Raw genomic sequence first — 19,879 nt, 5'->3', positions numbered from 1 at the left:
GCTTCTCTGTCATTGTGGCCACGGTTGACTAAAGGCACTCTTAGCTTTTCATAAGCATTAGCTGTTTTGCTGCCCAAAAACATCCCAAGGGGAAAAAAAAGAGCCAAGTTGTTCCACGTACCCCTTTTCTCTTGTCATGTGTGTTTTCCTGGCTAGATTCTTGTATGGCTCTGGTGCTAAATCATTGGGTCTTTTCTTGCTACTTTGTTTTGTTGGCTTTTGTTTGTTTGTTTGTCTGTTTTTTTGAGACGGGATTTCTCTGTGTAGCTTTGGAGCCTATCCTAGAACTTGCTTTGTAGACCAGGCTGACCTCAAACTAACAGAGATCTACCTGCCTCTGCCTCCCAAGTGCTGGGATTAAAATCTTGGTTCACCACCGCCCAGCTGTTGTTTCTTTTTTTTTTTTTCTACCCCTTCTTACCAGTACCAAAGTCTGTGCTCAAATTACTCAGTCCATTAAAAGGAAATGGATATGTTTTTAACTTGTACTCACAAATTCTACTTGGTTTCCATGGGCAGCTTTCCCTTCGCAGCTGCCTGTGCCCATCTTGATCAGCATCCAAGAACTCAGCCACAGAGTTGTAGCATCCTGAGCGTGTTCCCTCAATGTCTTTTAAGATTTATTCATTTTAAATTTTATTGTCTGGGTGCTCTGCCTACATGTATGTCTGTGGACCACTTGCATGTCTGGTGACCAAAGAGACTAGAAGAGTATGTCAGGTCCCTTGGAAATGGAGTGGCAAACAGTGTAGCCTTCCATGTGGGTACTAAGAATTGAACTCCAGTCCTCTGGAACAGCAGTGGTTTTACCTGCAGAGCCATCTCTCCAGTTCTGCCCTCAATGTCTTTATACTTTTCCGTTCCCTTAGATTCTCCAGAACCCCAGGTATACCCCCAACTGGCTTTCTCGCCCACCTCTCCTCTCCATTTTCAACCTGTTTCTTTTTTTTTTCTATACAAGCCATTTATTTGAAATACCAACTATATGTAGGATAAAGTCAGTGTTACATGCTTATCAGTAACAGTAGTAAAATAGAACCAGTGAAAACCTCTGTACAACTGTGATGGACTCAAACGAGAAATGTATCGTTTACAATGCTTCACACAGACGAGTTCAAGTTTGGAGGTATCTAAATAAAAATACTATATATTTCCTTAAAAAATGCTATGTACAATTGAAGTGTAAACAAGTTTTACAAAGTACTGGTTATGCAGGTTGTAGAAAACACTTGCATAGGACATGAAATCAGTTTAAGAAAGATTTCTGAGCCTTTAGCATTGAAGGCACTTGACTTGACCATTAACAGCACAACCACAAGAAACTCAGTGGTGGAGGCCAGATGTGGCACATACATGGTGAGGGGAGCTCAGGTACCTCAGGTTTTCAGCTGCCTGTCTAAGAGCAGAATTCCCTAGGACCTACCGGATAGCCTGGACAGTCATGCGCAGGTACACCCGAGGACTCTTCCTTCCATAACATATCTGATCTCAGAGCTCACATGGACACACAAAGAGAAGATATTTCCAAGACACAAACTTGCAAATAGTCGATCTATAGAAATGGCCGCAGTATTATAATATTGTGAATACAGAAGATTGGTACAGTCATGGATATATTTTTTAGGGAAAACAAAATCAAAAGACTTACCCAGACAATAACCACACGACAACTAGTGTAACTGATAGGACAAAATAACTTACACTTCACAGAGCACTGTTCACACAGCAGTTCAACCTGTTTCTTTATAATCCACTTTTCTAAGGTGTTATCTTCAAATTGTTTTAGCAGAGGAATGTGTGAGCCAGTGGGAATACAGGACGTGCCCTTTAATTTCCCTTTATTATCATTTACATAAAGTGTTATAAAGGGCAAACAGAAGAAGTAAACTGATAATCCTCTGCCTCCTGTTCATCTTCTGCATTCCCAGAATTTATAGAAAAGGGCAGCAAGATGGCACAACAGGTAAAGGCGCTCTCTGCCAAGCCTGATGACTGGAATTTGATTCCTAGAACATACATGGCAGAAGAAGAGAACCAACTCCTGCGAGTTGTCCTCTGACCTCCACTTACACATCATAGTGTGTGCATGCATACAAACACACACACATACACAAAGTAAATAAAATTTCAAATTTTATAAAAATGTGTTCAATTAAAAGGATTTTTATATAGTAATTTTAGTTTTTGAGAACTTCATGAATGAGGAGTGCATCGGCATATTGTACCCCTCCAATATTTCCTGTGTCTCCTCCCAGATGCATGATCTCTTCTTTAATTATTGCTACATGTATATACATGTGTACATACATACATGTATATACACATATGTACACACATGTATATAGAACCTAGTGAGTCCATTTAGCTTTTCTAGTATGAACATGTGTCCAGGGATGGACCACTTGGTATTGGACAATCTGTGTAGGAGCTTGTCCCTGGAGAAGAATGCTTCTTTATCTCTCAGCAGCCATTTACCCCTTGTAGCTCTTCATCTAGGGGTGGGACCATGTGGAATTTCCTATCTGTGTTGGCATGTCTGCTGGTGTTGTCACTATGGATACCATTACAGAAATCCACAACTAGCCAAAATGTAGATAATAAGTGACTGTCAGCTGCCCAATTCCAACTGACTGATCTTCAACACAAACCCTGTACCAAAGATTAGGGACAGTCACAGAAAGGGACTTGGGAAGGTTGTAAGAGACAGAAGCCCAGGACACCTGCTATGAGACAGTACCTTCTGTGTTTGACAACAAACAACCCATGAACTTTTAACAGTATGGTTACCCGAACAAACCCAGCATAATGACAAAAAATGATATCTTAACATGTACTGTAAAAGATGCAAACTATGCAGATAGAGGTGTTTAAAAATCTCAGATGAAAATCTTCCTTTCTCCCCACCCTGGACCTCACTTCTTCAATCTACCTTCCCAGAGTTCAAAGTTTAGGGTATATTCTTTGAGACATTTTTTGGGTGGGTTATGGTAGGCACAAACAACACTGGGATGCCAGTCTTATTCTGTGCTCCAGTGGAAGAGTCACAACACCTCATAGTATCTGGAAGCCACTCGGCTGAGTCCCTCTGTCCTGTCTTCCTGCAGACCACATCCAGTGAAAACATGAGAGACTTTGCCACAACCTTAAAGAATAAATTCCGCTCAAAGCAGTATTTCAGCAAACACCCTCAGCGGGGTTATCTGCCTGTGCAATCAGTGCTGGAGGCTGACTGCAGTGAGACGTGAGTATGAGCAGCTGAGCAGAGGCTGTGGTGACCTCATCCAGCTCACTTATGTGCTGGGAAGGGGCTGAGTCCCCTGATGAGCTGAAAAATGTTCCCAAGTGAAAACCCTAGCAGCAAGGCAGTTCAGCTAGAGTCTGACTTAGAGACTCTGAGAAATAGAGTAGGATCCACTCTTTGTATCTTACTACCATCTGGGCAGTGCAAAGGTGGGAGTGGTGAGGAGACAGGTTTTCAGTTACCTTTGGTCCTCTGAGTCTTTGCTGTTTTCTTTCAGACCTTCTTCTTCCCCGATGTTGCCACACGCTGACACACACTCTCGAATTGAGCATTTTGCCAGCAGGTACCACTTCTTTTCGGTGGGGATGGAGGTGGGGACTGTAGGAAGTCCAAGGAGAATTAGAATGAACTAGGGAAGATTCAGAGTAGAATGTGCCATGGCCAGCAGGGCCCAGCCTTTAGTGTGGTAGGTGGGGGTCAGCTCCCTAAGCCAGTTATCCTATTGCTCCATTACAGTGCTGGAGGTGGAAGCAGGCCCCGCATTCTACTTTCTCTCCTACTGTGGCTCTTTCTTTCTAGGCTTGCTGAGATGGAAAGTCAAAATTGTTCCTTTTTTAATGACAGCCTGTCCCCGGATGACAGCATGTGAGTTTCCACAGCTGCTAATTTTCCAGAAATAGCTGTCCTTGGGATCCTTCTGCTACGGTTTGGGAATGGGAGGCTGGTGGCTAGGGTCCTTTATTCTCTAGGGAAGGAAGGCTGCTTTCCTGACTACACTGTTAAGTAAGAGAAGCCATCTACCTGGGTCTCTTATATCACAAGATCCCATCCATCCATGCCCAACTTTGAGGCAGGAAAGCCCGTTTTTAAAGTTACAGAAAAGAGCTGTTATCTTGTGCTCAAGATGCAAAAATCCATCTAATGCCACACCAACCCTAGGAGAAGGAAGAGACTTGATTAAGAGTGGCCTAAGGGAGCCCTGGTGTTATGCATAGAGAGAGAGCCCATGCATCTCTAAGGGAGGTCCCTTGCATATCTAAGGGAGGTCCCTTGCCTGTAAAGAAGACCCACGAACAGCTGGCTACATGGGACAATCTGTTCCTGGCTGGGAATCAGATCTTTCTGAGAGGTGAGAAAGAAAAGGGACCTAGAGGGGGAAACAGCACAGAAAGATAAGGGATTTTCTCATTATACCTGAGAAGACCTCAGAAACCTCAGCATCCTGGAAATAACTCCCAATCCTCTCTCAGACACTGCCTCTTTCAACTTCCCAAAGCCTGAACTTGAGGCCTGGCTTTCTTTATGTGACTTCAAAGTGGATCTGCCAGCATACATTTCCTAGGGGTTGAACTGGGATCTGAGAACTGGCTCCCTGACTGGTGTCTGTGTTCAGCACCTACTCCTCTCTTTTCCTCTCCCTACTCCCATGTAGAGATGAGGACCAATACCTGTTGCGGCACTCCAGCCCCATCACAGACAGGGAGCCAGCCTTTGGACAGCAGGCTCCATGCAGCATGGGGACAGAAAGCAAGGGGGAGCTAGAGAAGATCCTGGCCCATTTAGAAGATGAGAACCGGTAGGTGTGGTCATCCCATAAATGTGTGCCGGTGCCAGAGGCTGATGGTTTGAGTTTCAATCTTGATATTTTGATTGTTATACAACCTGGATCAAGTCACTTGTATCCTATGATCTTCCATTTTCTCAGCCGTATAATCGAGGGTTACTTTGAAGATCAGATGTAATATAACCCTGACTTTTCCAAGTACCCACTAGATCCAGGTAGAGAGAACCCTAGAAGAATGCAGAAGAGACTATAACCTGTCCTTGCTCTGAAAGAACCTTCTGTACTAAAACTAGTACTTGATACTGAGCGAAAGTATCCCAGGGGATTATGACATTACCTATCACATTTCTAAACCAGAAGAAACAAAGTACCAGGGATGGCATTAATCTCCACAAAAGAAGAAGTGGCTGCATGGGCCTGAGGAAGGTTGAAGGCTCTTGTGGGGAGGGCAGAAACATCAGCAGAGCCTCTTGGAGCAGTGCTTTGAGCCTTAGCGTGCACAGGAGTGGACTGCAAAGCTTGGGAAAATGCAAGTCCTGACTCCAGGGTGTGAGGGGCCTGAGTTTCTGTTTCTAACCAGCTGTTAGGGAATATTAGTGTCACTGGTCCACGTGCCTCCCTTGGAATGACAAAGCTTAGAAGAGTGCTCCTCGAGTGGTGGAATGAAGGTGAGAACTAGTTTGCAAAGTGTGTGTTGCCAGTCCAGAAAACACACACACACACACACACACACACACACACACACACACACACACACACACACACACACACACACACACACACACACACACAGAGAGAGAGAGAGAGAGAGAGAGAGTAAGCACATTTGGCCACTTTTCTAGTAAATTTGATATTGTCAGGATCAAGCACATAATTAGTGGTCCATCTCGCTGAACAAGCTAGAGATCAGTTTGAGGGTTTTTGAACGTGAGAGGCAGGGGATGGCAGTGGTGTGAACTATGGATTAGTTGTGACCATTAGGACAAACTATCACTATGCTATGGAGTGAATTAAGATCGAAAGCGTGGCTTCTCACTAGGGTTGATTTGAGAACTGCTGCATTACAGCAGTAGGCTGCAGGCACTGCTAGGAAAAGTGATTCTGTTTGCCCAAACAACAAAAAATAATGTGCTTGAAAGCAGGCTCTTTGGAGTGTCTCCTTGATGACAAGCTTTCAAAGCAAGTCAAACTGGAGGGCTATAGAGAGAAGAAGCAGGATGGGTGATCTCTTTATTTATGCTATGCCTTCCCCTAGAATGTAAAAATCCATAAGGAGAAGAGGTAAGCCATTGGCACTAATGCCTCTTTTATTTGCAGAACATGTTCTTACCTGCTTTTGAAGGTCAAAATTAATCCCCAAAGCATAAAGCCCTAATGTGAAATGTCAGCTCACTGCTCTAAGGCCTCCGGATGGCAGAGTAAATGTCAACTAGGCTGAAGAGGAAGTGGCAGAGCATTGCCAGGGGTTGGCTTGGGAGAGCACAGTGACCCCTCACATCAGAGAAAGAGGGGACCTGTGGAATCTGGATAGCTGGCTGACCCCTGTTAAAACCCTAGGGCTTGGCTTCTGTGTCCGTGGCAGGATTCTCCAGGGAGAGCTAAGACGCCTGAAGTGGCAGCACGAGGAAGCAGCTGAGGCACCCACCCTGGCTGAGGGCTCTGCTGAAGCCACTCCGGACCACCGCAATGAAGAGCTTCTGGCTGAAGCCAGGATCCTGCGACAGCACAAGAGCCGCCTGGAGACCCGAATGCAGATCCTTGAAGACCACAACAAGCAATTAGAGTCTCAGCTGCAACGCCTAAGGGAGCTGCTCCTGCAGGTGAGGCTGGAGACACTGAAGCAGGGCAGCCCCTGACTCAGGACAAGGGCATAGAGAGCTGGGGGTGCAGCAGAGAAAAAAGAAAGTGCCCCTTGGCTATGGCCATCAGGTGACTTCTTGAGAAGAGCTGACTGGCAATTGGGATGAAGAAGAAAATGTGCAGTATGGCTACATCCCTAACCAGTCCTCTTCCCATTCGCTCCAAACCACCTTCCGGCCTGGAGGCAGAGGAAGGACTTTTTAATTCACAGCCCATTGGAATTTGGGATTAAAAGAACAAACTTCAAAAACCATCCGAAACAAAGGAGCTCAGTTATTAAAGCACCAAGCACAAGGACCTAGGGTTTGACCTGCAGAGACCATGTTCTTTTGTTTTGTTTTTGTTTTTGTTTTAAGAAAAAAAAAAGCCAGATATGATAACACACACTTGGAATCCTTGTGCTAGGGACATGGATTGCTGGTGCTTGCTGGCCAGCCTAGCCTACTTGATGAGTTCCAGGCCCGTGAAAGATCCTGTCTTTTAAAACAAAGAAAAGAAAACAGAAGACAAAGGTGAACCACACCTGAGGACTGACACCCAAAGTTGGTCTCTGGCCTCCACATGCATGCCCATACATGTCCACTCAAATGTGTGCTCACTCACGCATGCATACACACCAGCACACCATCCAAAATGTGGCATCTTCAGGTTTGGACATGTTTGGCAAGAGATATCTTACAATAAAGGGCTCTTTTGTTGCATTTTGCCCTTTTTGTCTATGGGCGGTCAGGTGGCTCTGGGGTCAGACAGCCTGGGTTTGAATACAGTGCTCACTTAGTGACTTCGGGGTGCTGGGAAAGTTCTTTAACCTTATCTGGCCCCAGTTCTCTTATATGTAATACAGAGGTAATGATAATACCAGCTAAAAAAATTTTTTTCAGTGAAACAAAATAATGGAGCTGAAGAGATAGCTCAGCAGTTAAGAATGCTTGCTGCTCTTCCAGAGGACCTGAGTTCAGTTCCCAGCACCCATGTAGTACAGCTCAGAACCATGAGTAACTCCAGGTCCAAGGGTTCAGACACCTGCTTCTGACCTCTGGAAATGCCCACACACATGTGGCACACACTCACTGATGCTTACACACAAATAAAAACAAATCTTTTATAAAAAGGACCAGCAAGATGGCTCATCTGTTAAAGTCTTTGTCACACAGGCCTGGCAACCCAAGTTCAATATCTGGAACTCAAATAAAGGTGTTAAGAGAGAAGTACCTCTGCAAAGTTGTCCTGTGACTTACACATATGCTTCATAACATATATGAGTCTATACACACACACACCACACACACACACACACACACACACACACGCACGCACGCACGGCACGCACGCCACGCACGCACGCACACAGAGAGAAGAGAGAGAGAGAGAAAAAATTTTTAAAAAATTAAAGTCATATCAATATAACATAGGATTGTGTAATTATCCTAAAAAAGCAAATAATGTGATGGTCATGGTGGCACACAGTTTTAAGTCCAGCACTTGGGAGGTGGAGGCAGGTGGGTTTCTGTGAGTTCAAGGCCAGTTTGGTTTACAGGGTGAGTTCCAAGACAGCCTCCAAAGCAATACAGAGAAACCCTGTCTCAATAAACAAACAAAAAGTGTAAAAGTGCATGTTGCAGAATTCAGCAAGATACCAGGAATATAATTCAGTAATCATATATGCTAACTGTCATTGTCATCATACGCAAAAAACAATGGTACCCCTTCTCCATATTATTCAAGGAACAGCCTCTTTTTTTCTTGATCAATTTTTCAGTTCACATTTGAAGTAATATTTTCATTCTGGCCTCTGGACATTTGTGTCATCATACTTTGTTCTCATCTATTGTCCTCCCCCCGTTGCTCTCCCTGTGCCCCCTCTCCCCCTCTGGCTAGTTCCCTTCCTTCTCTCCCCCAATCAGGCCCCCATTCTGCTTTTTTATGGCAAGTATTTCATTGTCCTCTCTAGTTCAAGAGACAGTGTTTAGTGAATTCCTAGAGTTTTCTAACATATGCTGTTATGTCATGAATTGAGAATCACGTGTGCAGCAATGAAACTTCAGAGAAAATTGGGCTCTGAATAGTTTAATTAAGTTGAAATGGAAACAAGAGACCTTTAGGTGCAGTTCCATTCTTATAAGAACAAGGAGCCTTTGCCTCCTGTTGTTAAAGGAAGAATCTAATTGATAAGAACTTTCTAATAGGTTTCCTAAAGGGGAAAAATCACAGTTTATGGCACTATGGAAAGCTTCCTAGGCCGGGTGTTGGTGGTGCACGCCTTTAATCCCAGAACTTGGGAGGCAGAGGCAGGCGGATCTCTGTGAGTTCGAGACCAGCCTGGTCTACAAGAGCTAGTTCCAGGACAGTCTCCAAAGCCACAGAGAAACCCTGTCTTGAAAAACCAGAAAGAAAAAGAAAAAAAAAGAAAGAAAGAAAGAAAGAAAGAAAGAAGGAAGGAAGGAAGGAAGGAAGGAAGGAAGGAAGGAAGGAAGGAAGGAAGGACGGACGGACGGACGGACGGACGGACGGACAGACAGACAGACAGAAAGAAAGAAAGAAAGAAAGAAAGAAAGAAAGAAAGAAAGAAAGAAAGAAAGAAAGAAAAGCTTCCTAATGACCCAGGGCATGAGGATGGACATGAGGTCTCTAAGGTCCCTTTTGAGGCTCGGGAGTCTAAGAATGAGGTCAGGAAAGCAAAGCCACTTAATCATGTCTCACCTCTTGCTAGCCTCCTACTGAATCAGATTGCAATGGCTCTGCAAGCTCATCCCTAGCGTCCTCTCCACACCAGTCTGAAGGCAGTCATCCCCGGGACAAGGGCCAGACTACTCCAGACACAGAGGCAGCTGGTAAGTTCCCCCGTCTAGCACCTTCCTCCAGCAATTTGTCCTAGCTTACATTGCCTGCCCAAAGTTTTACTAGAGCTGGGACTGGGGTTGTGTATAATTGATTTCTTAACTGTTTCTCTCATATGTGTCTTCTAAAAATGTCTAGTGCCTGCCTTCTACATATTAGTCTTTCGAATGGGAAGGTGAGAGTACTCTGGACCCACTATCCAGCTAACAGCAGCCTACTTCAGCCTCTTGGCTTCCTTCTTATAAAGGAGATCACAAGTAATCTTTCCCTATCTCTGTCTTCCAACTTAGATGATGTGGGGTCAAAGAGTCAGGATGTCAGCCTATGCTTAGAAGACATCATGGAGAAGCTCCGCCATGCCTTCCCCAGTGTGCGAAGCTCTGATGTGACTGCGAACACCCTGCTGGCCTCTTGATGGACTCACATCCCCATCCTGTAGTCCATTTCCTTTCCTAATTTTTGTCAATGCTTTCCCTCACCCTTTGTCCAACCTTCCCAGTACCCACTGGCCCCACATTCCTCAAGCAGAGCTATGTGGACCTGGGGCAGCAGCAGGGATCTGATGGTATGTGAGATGTGGCGGGGGTGGGGGTGGGGGAGGACAAGTGAAGGGTGCTTCCTCTAGAAATGTTCCCATTAATCCTTAAGATTGAGCCTGTCCCTTGTGTTATCCTGCTGTTGCAGCCCAGGCAAAGGTCAATCACGCTTGTCATACAGATGAGGAGCAGAGGATTACTTTGCAGAGCTAAGAAGTGCCCTCCAGCCCATTTCCCTTCTCCATAGAATCATGGAGGGGAAAGCCTAATGGCCCCCAAGATGTCTGCAGTATAGATCCCCGGAAGGGGTTGGTCCTGCTCTCTGGCCCAATTGATAGAGGCAAATGGGTATCCATGAGACACCTCTCCAAAGTGCCCCTGAGAAAAGTCTGGGCAGTGTATGTTCTATTACTTCAGCTACAGAGCATAGTTCTCACCTTCAGTATTCTGCCTACATGGCTCTTACTCAAGTATCTTCAGTTTCTCCTGCCTCAGCACCTACCAGACCTTCTCTGATGAGGGAACAATTCACTGTGGGCATGCTTCCACCCTGTAATTGGAAACACTAAAGAAATACTTGTGGGTTTATATTTCCTCCTGATGCTCCTGTTTCCTGAAAACCTTGCTTTGGAACGCATCTGAAGCCACTCCTTGGTTTTCTGAGTCTGTCCTCACAGATCTGGGGCAGGAGTGGCAGCCTTTTCAACAAGGATGCTCTCTCTCTCTCTCTCTCTCTCTCTCTCTCTCTCTCTCTCTCTCTCTCTCTCTCTCTCTCTCTCTCTCTCCCTTGGGTGAGAAAGCAACCCTGTATCCTAGGAGAATGTGAGCCTGCCACTCTCCAGGCTGTAACCATTGGCTAGTATAGGCTGGATTACATGAGGTGGCTAATTGCCTCCAGCTATTCACTGGAAAGTTACAATTAACCAGCCTGAATAGTGGTCCCTACCTAAATGCCGCTAGACTTGAATCAGAAAACTGGCCACATTTCACCCAGATAGCAGCAAGGTCTTCCTGTGCATAAAACTGTTGCTAACTCTGAAATGTGAACCCAGTCCTCAAAATGAACTAACTCTTCCTAGGCTGTATATACCGTGATTCCTTTGTCCAGCAACTGTTCAAAATTGAGTGTGGAGGTGGGAAGAGTTGGCTGGGGAACTTGGAACAGAGACAAAGCCCACTTGGGCTACTTTCTACAGAGAGAACTTCTGCCCCAGAGTCTTGCAATTGACTAAATTTGGGGTTTATCCATACATACATACCTATTCTACATATCTACTGTACACCAGTGCTCTCCCGGCCTCACTCACACATTAAATTCTATTATTTCTTGAAGAATTAGTGCCCTGCCTTGCTCTTTGCTAGCCTCAGTCTCTGGTTGGGAAGATAGATAAACCCTGGCTGTGCCCCTACGATGTTTCTCTTCATTGATATTTGAGGTGAGCTGACCTTAAGACCAAAGCAATGGAAGTCTGTGGCCACAGAGTAATCGAACAGGAAGAGACATTGTGTTCTCTTCGTTAATTCCAAGCTTTGTTCCACTGAGACTTGGGCCTTGGGGAATTTTTTTTTCTGGCCACCCCTAAACAGTGATTCAGGAACCAAAATAGAGGGCATCCAACCTCTTCCCACTCCACACAGAAAAGAAGGCACAAAATTTTGTACTTTGCCATGCTAAGATACAGAGTACTTCCTGTGGTCCCCTAAGTCCTAAGGTCTGGATCATGGCCTTACAGAACAAAATGGCTGTCACCAAGGTCAGGGGGGAGTGAGACGATTGGAGGTCTGTGTTATAAACCAAACCGTGACCAACATCCAGAAATGCTAGGAACCTAGACTGATCTCTTCTGGGGAGGAAGAGCAGTCGCTTGGTTCGAGAAGCCAAGATTGCATTCTCCCCAGCCAAGCCACAGGTTCATGGTTTCTGATTATATGGTGAGCATTTGGGAAGCAAGCATCACACACGGAGCCAGGTCAGTGTCACAATGAGGCATCTCTGTAGAGGCCTAGATTGTGGGCAGTATCTCAGAAACTGTGAAGTATGTGCCTCCCTACTTCTTAGGAAGACAAATGCTATAGAACAGTTTTTTTTTTTTTATGAGGAGAGATTTTTTGTTGGCCTCCACCCCACTCAAGAGCTCTTAGGCTGCTGAGGGTCTGTGGCAAATACATTGGGCTGGACTTGGTAGAAAAGATGTTGATTTTGTTACGTAGGATTTGTGCTGGAGGTAGACCGAAGCAGCAGGTCATGGTTGAAGCCTCACTAAGGGAGTCACTGGCACTTTGCCATCTTGTGTTTACCCGCAATGGCTGAGGTGAGTATATTGTTCAAGGGCTGGTAGCAGTAACTGCTGCATACGTAGGCAGTTTGCATGCAGTGATGAAAATGTTTCCTTGGACAGTGTCAATCCACACTGGGGTTGAATTTAGCAAAACTGTGTTCTATGTTTTGGGGTAAGTTGTGTGTTGTAGCTCCTAAAGGAGTCTTATGTAATGTATGACCCTAGACTGGAAGGTAGTGTGTGAGTGGCTGGGTTAGTAGCCTAAGGAAAAACCTTCTGACTTACGAGATTAGTATCGGTGATGAGGGATGTGTTTACTGGACTTGTCATCAAATAGTGTAGGCAATTTATTCTGGACAGAATTCGATGGAGAACAATAACCCATTGGGAAGGTAGATGTGTTTTCAGCTAGAGTAAAGTAGATTCACATTGGTTGGCAGCTGTTAGGGAAGGCTGACTGGCTAGAACACATAAGGCTGCAGTACATAGTTCCCTAGAGAATTTTCCACCCAGGAGGAAATGTACCCCTGTTCAGAATGCAAAGGTTGGAATAAAGGCTCTCAATGTCTCTCCCAAGACCCAGAGTGAGGCAGTCTTCCCTATGGAGAAACCTGATTGAGATTTCATGTGTTCTGTGAACCAGTCTGGCAGACCACTATCATTAACAACAAACTCAGGAAAGGCAGAGGCCACTCCTGGGAGATCTTTACTACCAGATTAGTTTTAAGGACTATCCTTGCTTCCTGGGGTATGCGTTTTAAAAGGGTTTGGGGGTTCCATGTCCAGCTTCAGGCTAGAGCATTCTTTGAACTCATATTTTCGGTGGCAGAGTTGGGACCATTTTCTGTCAGTAAATCCATCCAGTTTCCCTTGGTACTGTGGACAGATAACCAGCAACATTGCTGCCTTATTATGAACAGTCCTGGGAGAAAGCCTGGAGACATTACCCTAAGGCTGTGGAAGCTTAGCTCCTCAGCTGGGTAGCCCAATCTGTGGGCCTCCCTGCAGAAACCTGGTACTTGGAACCCAGAAAGACCTCTCACTGTTTTAACACTTGTGACTGTGGAAGAGGAGAAGACTCAAGGCCAGGGCTCCTCTCCCAGTGGCCTTGGGAAGTCTGCTGTGCTGTTTACTGGCTGCAAGAAAGGATCAAAAGGATGAAAATTAGAGGCAGGATTGTGGGGGAGGTGTCAAGGGTGGCCTGCAATTGTATAAAAGTCTGGGGTGAAGAGTTGGGGCTAGGAGCAAATGGGTTAACTTCAATTGCCACTCGCTGTGGTGCTTTTCCCATTTTAGCCTTGAATTCTGCTTTAAAAAGAATAAATTTGTATTTGTTTACTTCGGTTCCTCTGGTTATTCTCTCCAATTATGACACTCTACCCTCTTCCAGTATTTGGGGAATGGAAAAAGAAAAGCATAGGTGAAGAAGCCACAAGTACACTGCCAAACAGGCCACAGTGACCTGTTTGTGGCCCCTTCAAGCGTTCCCTTCCAAAAGACAGCTTGCCTCACAGGGTAGGTAATGGTTCCTAAATTTTCCCCTTGGTCGGAGCTTTTCTAGCAGGTGAAACAATATGAGAAAAGTCAGGGCCACTGCTGTGGGTTTCCATGAAAGCATATTTATTCAGTTCCATTCTATCCTTTATTCTGAGATTGTGGCTGTATTTGTGTGTGTGTGTGTGTGTGTGTGTGTGTGTGTGTGTGTGTGTGTGTGTGTGCTGAAGTATCCCCATGAACTGATGATGGTCATTTATTTAATACCATTTCATAGCAAAAGAAAGCTGTTAGTCCTTCATCTGCACCAATTTTTCTTTCCTGGCCTGTGTTGTTCTTTTGTTTGAGTTCAAAAATTAGAAGGCACAAGATGGAACGGGTGTAATGGAACACGAACCATAGAGAGTACATTAACCATAGAGTTTATTACAGGGTGGGAGGAGGAGAGCGAGAGAGGGAGAGACAGAGAGAGGGTCAGAGTGAGGAGCAGAGAGCAAAGAGGAAGTGAGAGGAAGATAAGAGACCATAAGAGTAAGAGAACCCCTAAGTGGGCAGGGGTCTGTCTTTTAAAGGGGTCCTTTACACCTGCATGCAGACTTAGTTCCCATGGAACCCTGGGCTGACCAGGGTACTGCCTGAGTGGATTCCACCAGGTAACAGGGGCAGGCCAGCATAATGCCTGAACCTTTCAGCCTTTCCATAGCAATACTGAACAGTACAAATGCAGGTCACATTTAAAATTTAAAATTTTACAACACATCCAAAAAGTAGAGGTAAATAGGGGGAATTCATTTTAATATTTTATCTCACTCAACAAATACTATCCTTCTAACTATAGATTTATGATTAATATTATTAATTCAAACAATTATTTTAATATTTACCTGGTTTTCTACATCTTCAGAGTTGTCAAGGTGTCAGCTCAGGATAAGACAAAATACCCAGTTTATGACTTACGTAGTGCTATAAACTCCAAATGATGAAATTAAAGGGTTCAGATGACATGAAAGATGGTGGAACCCCTGTTGTTGAGTTGCCAGTGCTATATTGTAGGTGAGCATGCCTGTTGCCTATAGCTGACCTACAGAAGCAGAAAGTCCCCCACCCTACAAGAATAAGGAAGGCAGATGAGACACTGCATTATGGGAGCCTCCATCAAGATAGGGAGGGAAGTAAAGAAGTCACTTCATGTGTTCTGGGAAAGTCATAAGGTGTTCCACTAAGACCCTAGTCAGCTTGCTGATGAGCTTTACCTTCATGGCCCATGTGGATGGAGCAAGATTTCAGGATACCAGCACCAGTCATTTCCCCTATGGAAAACCAGTATGTAATGTTTACTTACACACATCTCAGTTATGGGTAGCTACATATTAGCCATGGCTGGCAGATACCTGATATATTGTTTGTGATTTATTCAAGCCACTGGAGATCAAAATAACAAAGCAGCCGTACTAGTTAGCCATAGAAACCAGGCACACACTTTAACCCCAGGACTCAGGATTAAGAGGTAGACAGATCTCTGAGTACAAGACCAGCCTGGGCTACCAGAGAGTGAGTGAATCAGAGCTCATGACTTTAATCCTGGGATTTGAGAGGTATAAAAGGTAGAGACATTCAGTCTGAGATTACTCTCTAGACATGTTGAGGAGAGCCTAGCAGTCTGAGTGAATCTGAGGAGCAGTTTGAGGATCGCCTCTTTGGTCTGAGCTGAGGTAGAGGTTAGTGGCTGGGCTGCTTTGCTTTTCTGATCTTCAGCTTGAAGCTTGAACCCCAATATCAGTCTCTGGGTCTTTTATTTTTCATGGTACAGATACCCTATTAGAGATCCCAGGACTATAACATGTCAAGCAATCAGTGAGCTGTGGCAAAGGAAAACTTCATAAGGTGTCAGCGTGTATGCACATCTTTTTTTTTTTTTTTTGGTTTTTCGAGACAGGGTTTCTCTGTGTAGCTTTGGAGCCTGTCCTGGCACTCACTCTGGAGACCAGACTGGCCTCGAACTCACAGAGATCCGCCTACCTCTGCCTCCCGAGAATATTCTTTTGGGATAGAGAGTTAAACATGGTACAGAGAACCTAAGTGTATATTTCTTAGTGCTGCACTTTCTTTTTCTATTGGAACCAGACCTGGGTCTAGCTGGGCAGTAAAAAACCCTACAAGGACCCTTAGTGATAAACTTCTCACCTTTGATAACTAGATGAAGTCTCAGAGAGGTGGCCTACCCTAAACACTTATGGTAGAACTGCAACCATGTATTCATTCTACTACATGGATATTTAATTCAAACATTGGAACTGTTAATTTGTATTCCTTCTCTTTACCTTTTCTCCAAATTCCAATAATATATAGTTATGATGTGATGGCTTGCTTCTTTCAAAGGGTCATAGGATGTTTTGTAACCCAAGAATTCTTTTTTTATTATTTTTATTTAAATTAAAACAATTTTATTTTATATACCAATTCCAGTTTCCTCTCCCTCCCATCCTCCCGTTCCCCCCACCAACCTCCCCATCCCACCCCCGATCCACTCCTCAGGGAGGGTGAGGCCTCTCATGGGGGATCATCAAAGTCTGTCACATCAAGAACTCTTTTTGAAGGACTCTCTAGTATTGATGGCATCTTGTGTCATTTCCCATCAGAAAATACTACAGTATTAATGTGTTCACCCCAAATTTTTAGGTTAAAAGATTGCCTACAATGCAGTGTTTTTAGCATATGGGGCTTTGAGTGGTGATTAGGTCAAAGTGGCCTAGGTAATACTCTTTTAAAAGACGCCTGGAGGATTGTTTGTTTGTTTGTTTGGTTTGTTTTTGCTATTTCTTCCATGTAAAAAGGTTCAAGAAGTCTCTAACTGTAAGTCAGGTTGTATGACATCTGGGGTCAGACCACATCTGTGGAGGCCTTAATAGTATATTTCTTATCCTCTAGGAGTCTGAGCAATAAATTTATACTGCTTATAAATTCAAGAAACTATGGTACTTTTGTTATGGTAGCCTAAATGGACCAAGGCAGAGTTTACTGTTGTGTTTTAATATGAACCTTATTCTTGTAGAGTAATGAGGGTAGGAGGTTTAGCTTAGTGGAGCAGTACTTGCCTAGCTTGCGTAGGGCCTTGAGTTTGATCCCAAGCACCATGCACACACAAAAAAATCGACAGCCATTTGTTTAAAATAATCATTGTTTTCTTAAAGCACACACACCAGAATACCGTAATGATATAGCTTTTTAAAGGCCTTAAGAAGTCCAGGTCTACAGACTGCTCGGTGTTTCTAGGCCTGGCAGGGTCTGGAAGACAAACACAAAATTCACCCACAAGCCCATCTGGGCTGTCAGAGTGAGGGCAGGGTGGTGAAATGGGAGACTGGGAAGGAGTGGAACAATTAGTGTGCCGGGGAGAGAGGCAGATCTAAAGAGGCAAGGGTGGTAAAGAACGGGCTGAGGTGTTCTAGGGCTGCTCTGCTTGCTACCCAGGGCCATGGTGATGTCAGCCTGGGCTGAAACCAAGGGTCATGACTTGGTCTGTGACCCTGATGCAACTGTTGGTTGCATGTCTCTCTTACCTGTTACCACTGAGGGCCTTGTGGATGCCCAGAGTCTGAGCCACTACCTGTGACCATGCTGATGTCCAAGGGATGCTCCCCTACAGGAGCTATGCCAAGTCAGGATTCCTACACCGCAACTCAGGACCATGGTGACATCCAGTTCAGATTGTTACCAGGGTCATGTCTGGGTCCATGGCCCTGCTTTGGCCAGGCTCTTAGTTGATATCCATACTCCTGTTGCCACTGAGGGCTGTGCAGAGGCCCGCAGACCAGGTAGACACCCGAGACCATGTTGCTCTAGTAGAGTCAAGCTGCCACTGCTGGGGTCATAGAGACCTGGGAGGCCCATGCTGCCGCCCTGGGTCACAGTGTTGTCTGGTCACAAATTGCAGGTGTGTGTCATGTCTGGTTCCATGACACTACCTCAGATAGAATCTGTGGCTCCTTTTACCATTGAAGGCTGAGCAGATGCTGGGAGTCTGGGCTGCCACCTGGGGACATGCTGACATTTGGGGGGTCACACCACCATCGGGGCCATGATGATCTAGGTGATCTACAATGCCAGCTAGAGCCACAATGACATCCAGTCCCAGGCTGCTGCCAAGGTGTAGCGCCTGCACTACAACACTTCCACAGTACAGGGCAAGGGGCTTGAGGATTCAAATAAAGACAAGACAGCAGGTCTTTCTTGCAGGGAGAGAATGCCCTTTATTCCAACAAGAGTGGGGGCTTATATACCAATCAGCAGGGATGGTGGAAAACTACCCAGATCACAAGTTCAGGTTTCCAGGCCCATCAGGCAATCCTGAATGGGCAAACAACAGGATAACAGGAACTTGCACTCAGGCCTTCAAGGAAGGAAGAAAACAGGATGTACCTGCTAGGTAAGCTCCTAGTCACAAGCTGGTCAGCAGACCCCTATGGGTGAAGGGTCCAACACCAAGGACTATGTCTGGGCCCTTGGTCCTACTGCAGCCTGAGTCTGTGCTGATGTCCAGATCCCGTGTTGCTACCAAAAACCACACTGATACCCATGATCTGGGCCTCTACCTGTGGCCTTCTTGGTGCCTGAGGGCTCTACTACTGCTGAACCCACTACATGCTGGGTGACATGTGCTACCACACAGGACCAGGGTGTTGCACAGGCCTGAGCTATAGCCAGGGCCATGTCTGGGTCCAGGGCCCTGCCACAGTCAGGATCATCACTAATGTCTGAGGCTCCTGTTGCCATCAAAGGCAATGTGGATGCCAAGGATCTGGGCCCACACCTGGAGCCATGAGGGGGTTCAAGGACCACAGGGCTGTTGGACCCACACCCATCGAAGTAACTTACACTGTCAAACAGGACTATGGTGACATATGGGCCCAGGCTGTTCCTAAGAACCATGTCTGGGTCCATGGCCCACCCATAGCTGGGGTCTGTATTGACATCCATGCCCTATTGCCAGTTAGGGCCACACAAACGTCGGGGGCTCAGGCAGCTACCCTACCTAGAGCCAGGAAGAAAACCTGAGGGTTGAACCTCTGCCAGAGCCATGCAGATCTGAGTAGCTTATGCTGTCACCCAGGGTCAAGGTGTCATCCAGGCCTGGGCTGATGCCAGGGGCCATGTCTAGGTCCTTGGCCTTGCCACAGACACAGTCCGTATTATTGTCCATGGCTCCTGTTGCCACTGAAAGCAGTAAGGATAGGGCTGCACAGAGTAGGCCATGCCCCTGACTGGCTGCAGTACTAGGGAGAAATGGTCCTACCCCTCACCAACTGCAGCACTAGGGAGAACTGACCCTATCCCTCACCAACTGCAGCACTTGGAAGAGCAGGCCCCACACCTCCTCAGGGCATCATGGTAGGACTGTTCCTGCTAGCATGTGTGCTGATGAGCTGGCCCTGAAGACACAAGAGTGGGAGACCTAGCCTCAAGGTCTGTCACGGGGTGTGGTGGGCAAGTGAAAGATAACCCTCTTGCCCCTCGCCCTTTGCCACCTACTGCAGATGGGTCACCTACAGCTCCCAGGTCAAGAGAATGGGAGAGCTGATCTTACCCTTCACCAGCTGCAGCACACAAGAAAGTAGGCCCTGTACCTAGCCCAGGCAGCACAATAGAGCTGACCCCAATTGATGGGGCACAGGTAATCTGGTACCTTGAACTCACATGGGAGATCTGGCCCCACCCCTAATCTGCTATATGGTGGAGTGGGAAAGGGAGAGATGACCTCTCTCCTCCCCCACCCCTCACCGCCTGTGGTGGGTAGTAGAGCTGGCCCTGAGGTCATGACAGTGGAAGAACTGCCCCCCCACTGCCAGCAGCACTCAGGAGAGCAGTTCCTGCACCTCACCCAGGCAGCACAACAGAGCTGATCCTGTTGGTGGGGGCACAGGTGAGCAGATCTGTGGGTGTGAGAGCAGGAGAGTAGCCCCCACCCTTTCCCTCATATGCCATGTGGTGACAAGGGTAAGGGAAATATGCCTTCCTCCTCCCACCTCCCCGCCACCTGTGACAGGTGGAAGAGCTGGCCTCAGATGCA

At 46.0% G+C, this 19,879-nt stretch overlaps 1 protein-coding gene across 1 annotated transcript in view; it reads left to right on the top strand.

The window, feature by feature from the left end:
* The window catches only part of Drp2 (dystrophin related protein 2), a 38,106-nt gene extending 28,046 nt beyond the window's left edge, over nt 1–10,060 (top strand). Inside the window, exons 16-22 of the mRNA XM_035450025.1 lie at nt 3,105–3,241; nt 3,519–3,584; nt 3,821–3,886; nt 4,674–4,817; nt 6,388–6,625; nt 9,376–9,496; nt 9,794–10,060. Coding sequence (XP_035305916.1) covers nt 3,105–3,241; nt 3,519–3,584; nt 3,821–3,886; nt 4,674–4,817; nt 6,388–6,625; nt 9,376–9,496; nt 9,794–9,918 — 897 coding nt within the window. The 3' untranslated portion in view covers nt 9,919–10,060. The remainder of the gene's footprint in view (nt 1–3,104; nt 3,242–3,518; nt 3,585–3,820; nt 3,887–4,673; nt 4,818–6,387; nt 6,626–9,375; nt 9,497–9,793) is intronic.
* The last annotated feature ends 9,819 nt before the right edge of the window (nt 10,061–19,879 follow it).

The sequence above is a fragment of the Cricetulus griseus genome, chromosome X, assembly GCF_003668045.3.
Source record: "Cricetulus griseus strain 17A/GY chromosome X, alternate assembly CriGri-PICRH-1.0, whole genome shotgun sequence".
Classification (NCBI taxonomy): domain Eukaryota; kingdom Metazoa; phylum Chordata; class Mammalia; order Rodentia; family Cricetidae; genus Cricetulus; species Cricetulus griseus.
Note: the sequence above shows the minus strand (reverse complement) of the source record. Positions and strands in the feature narration are given on the sequence as shown.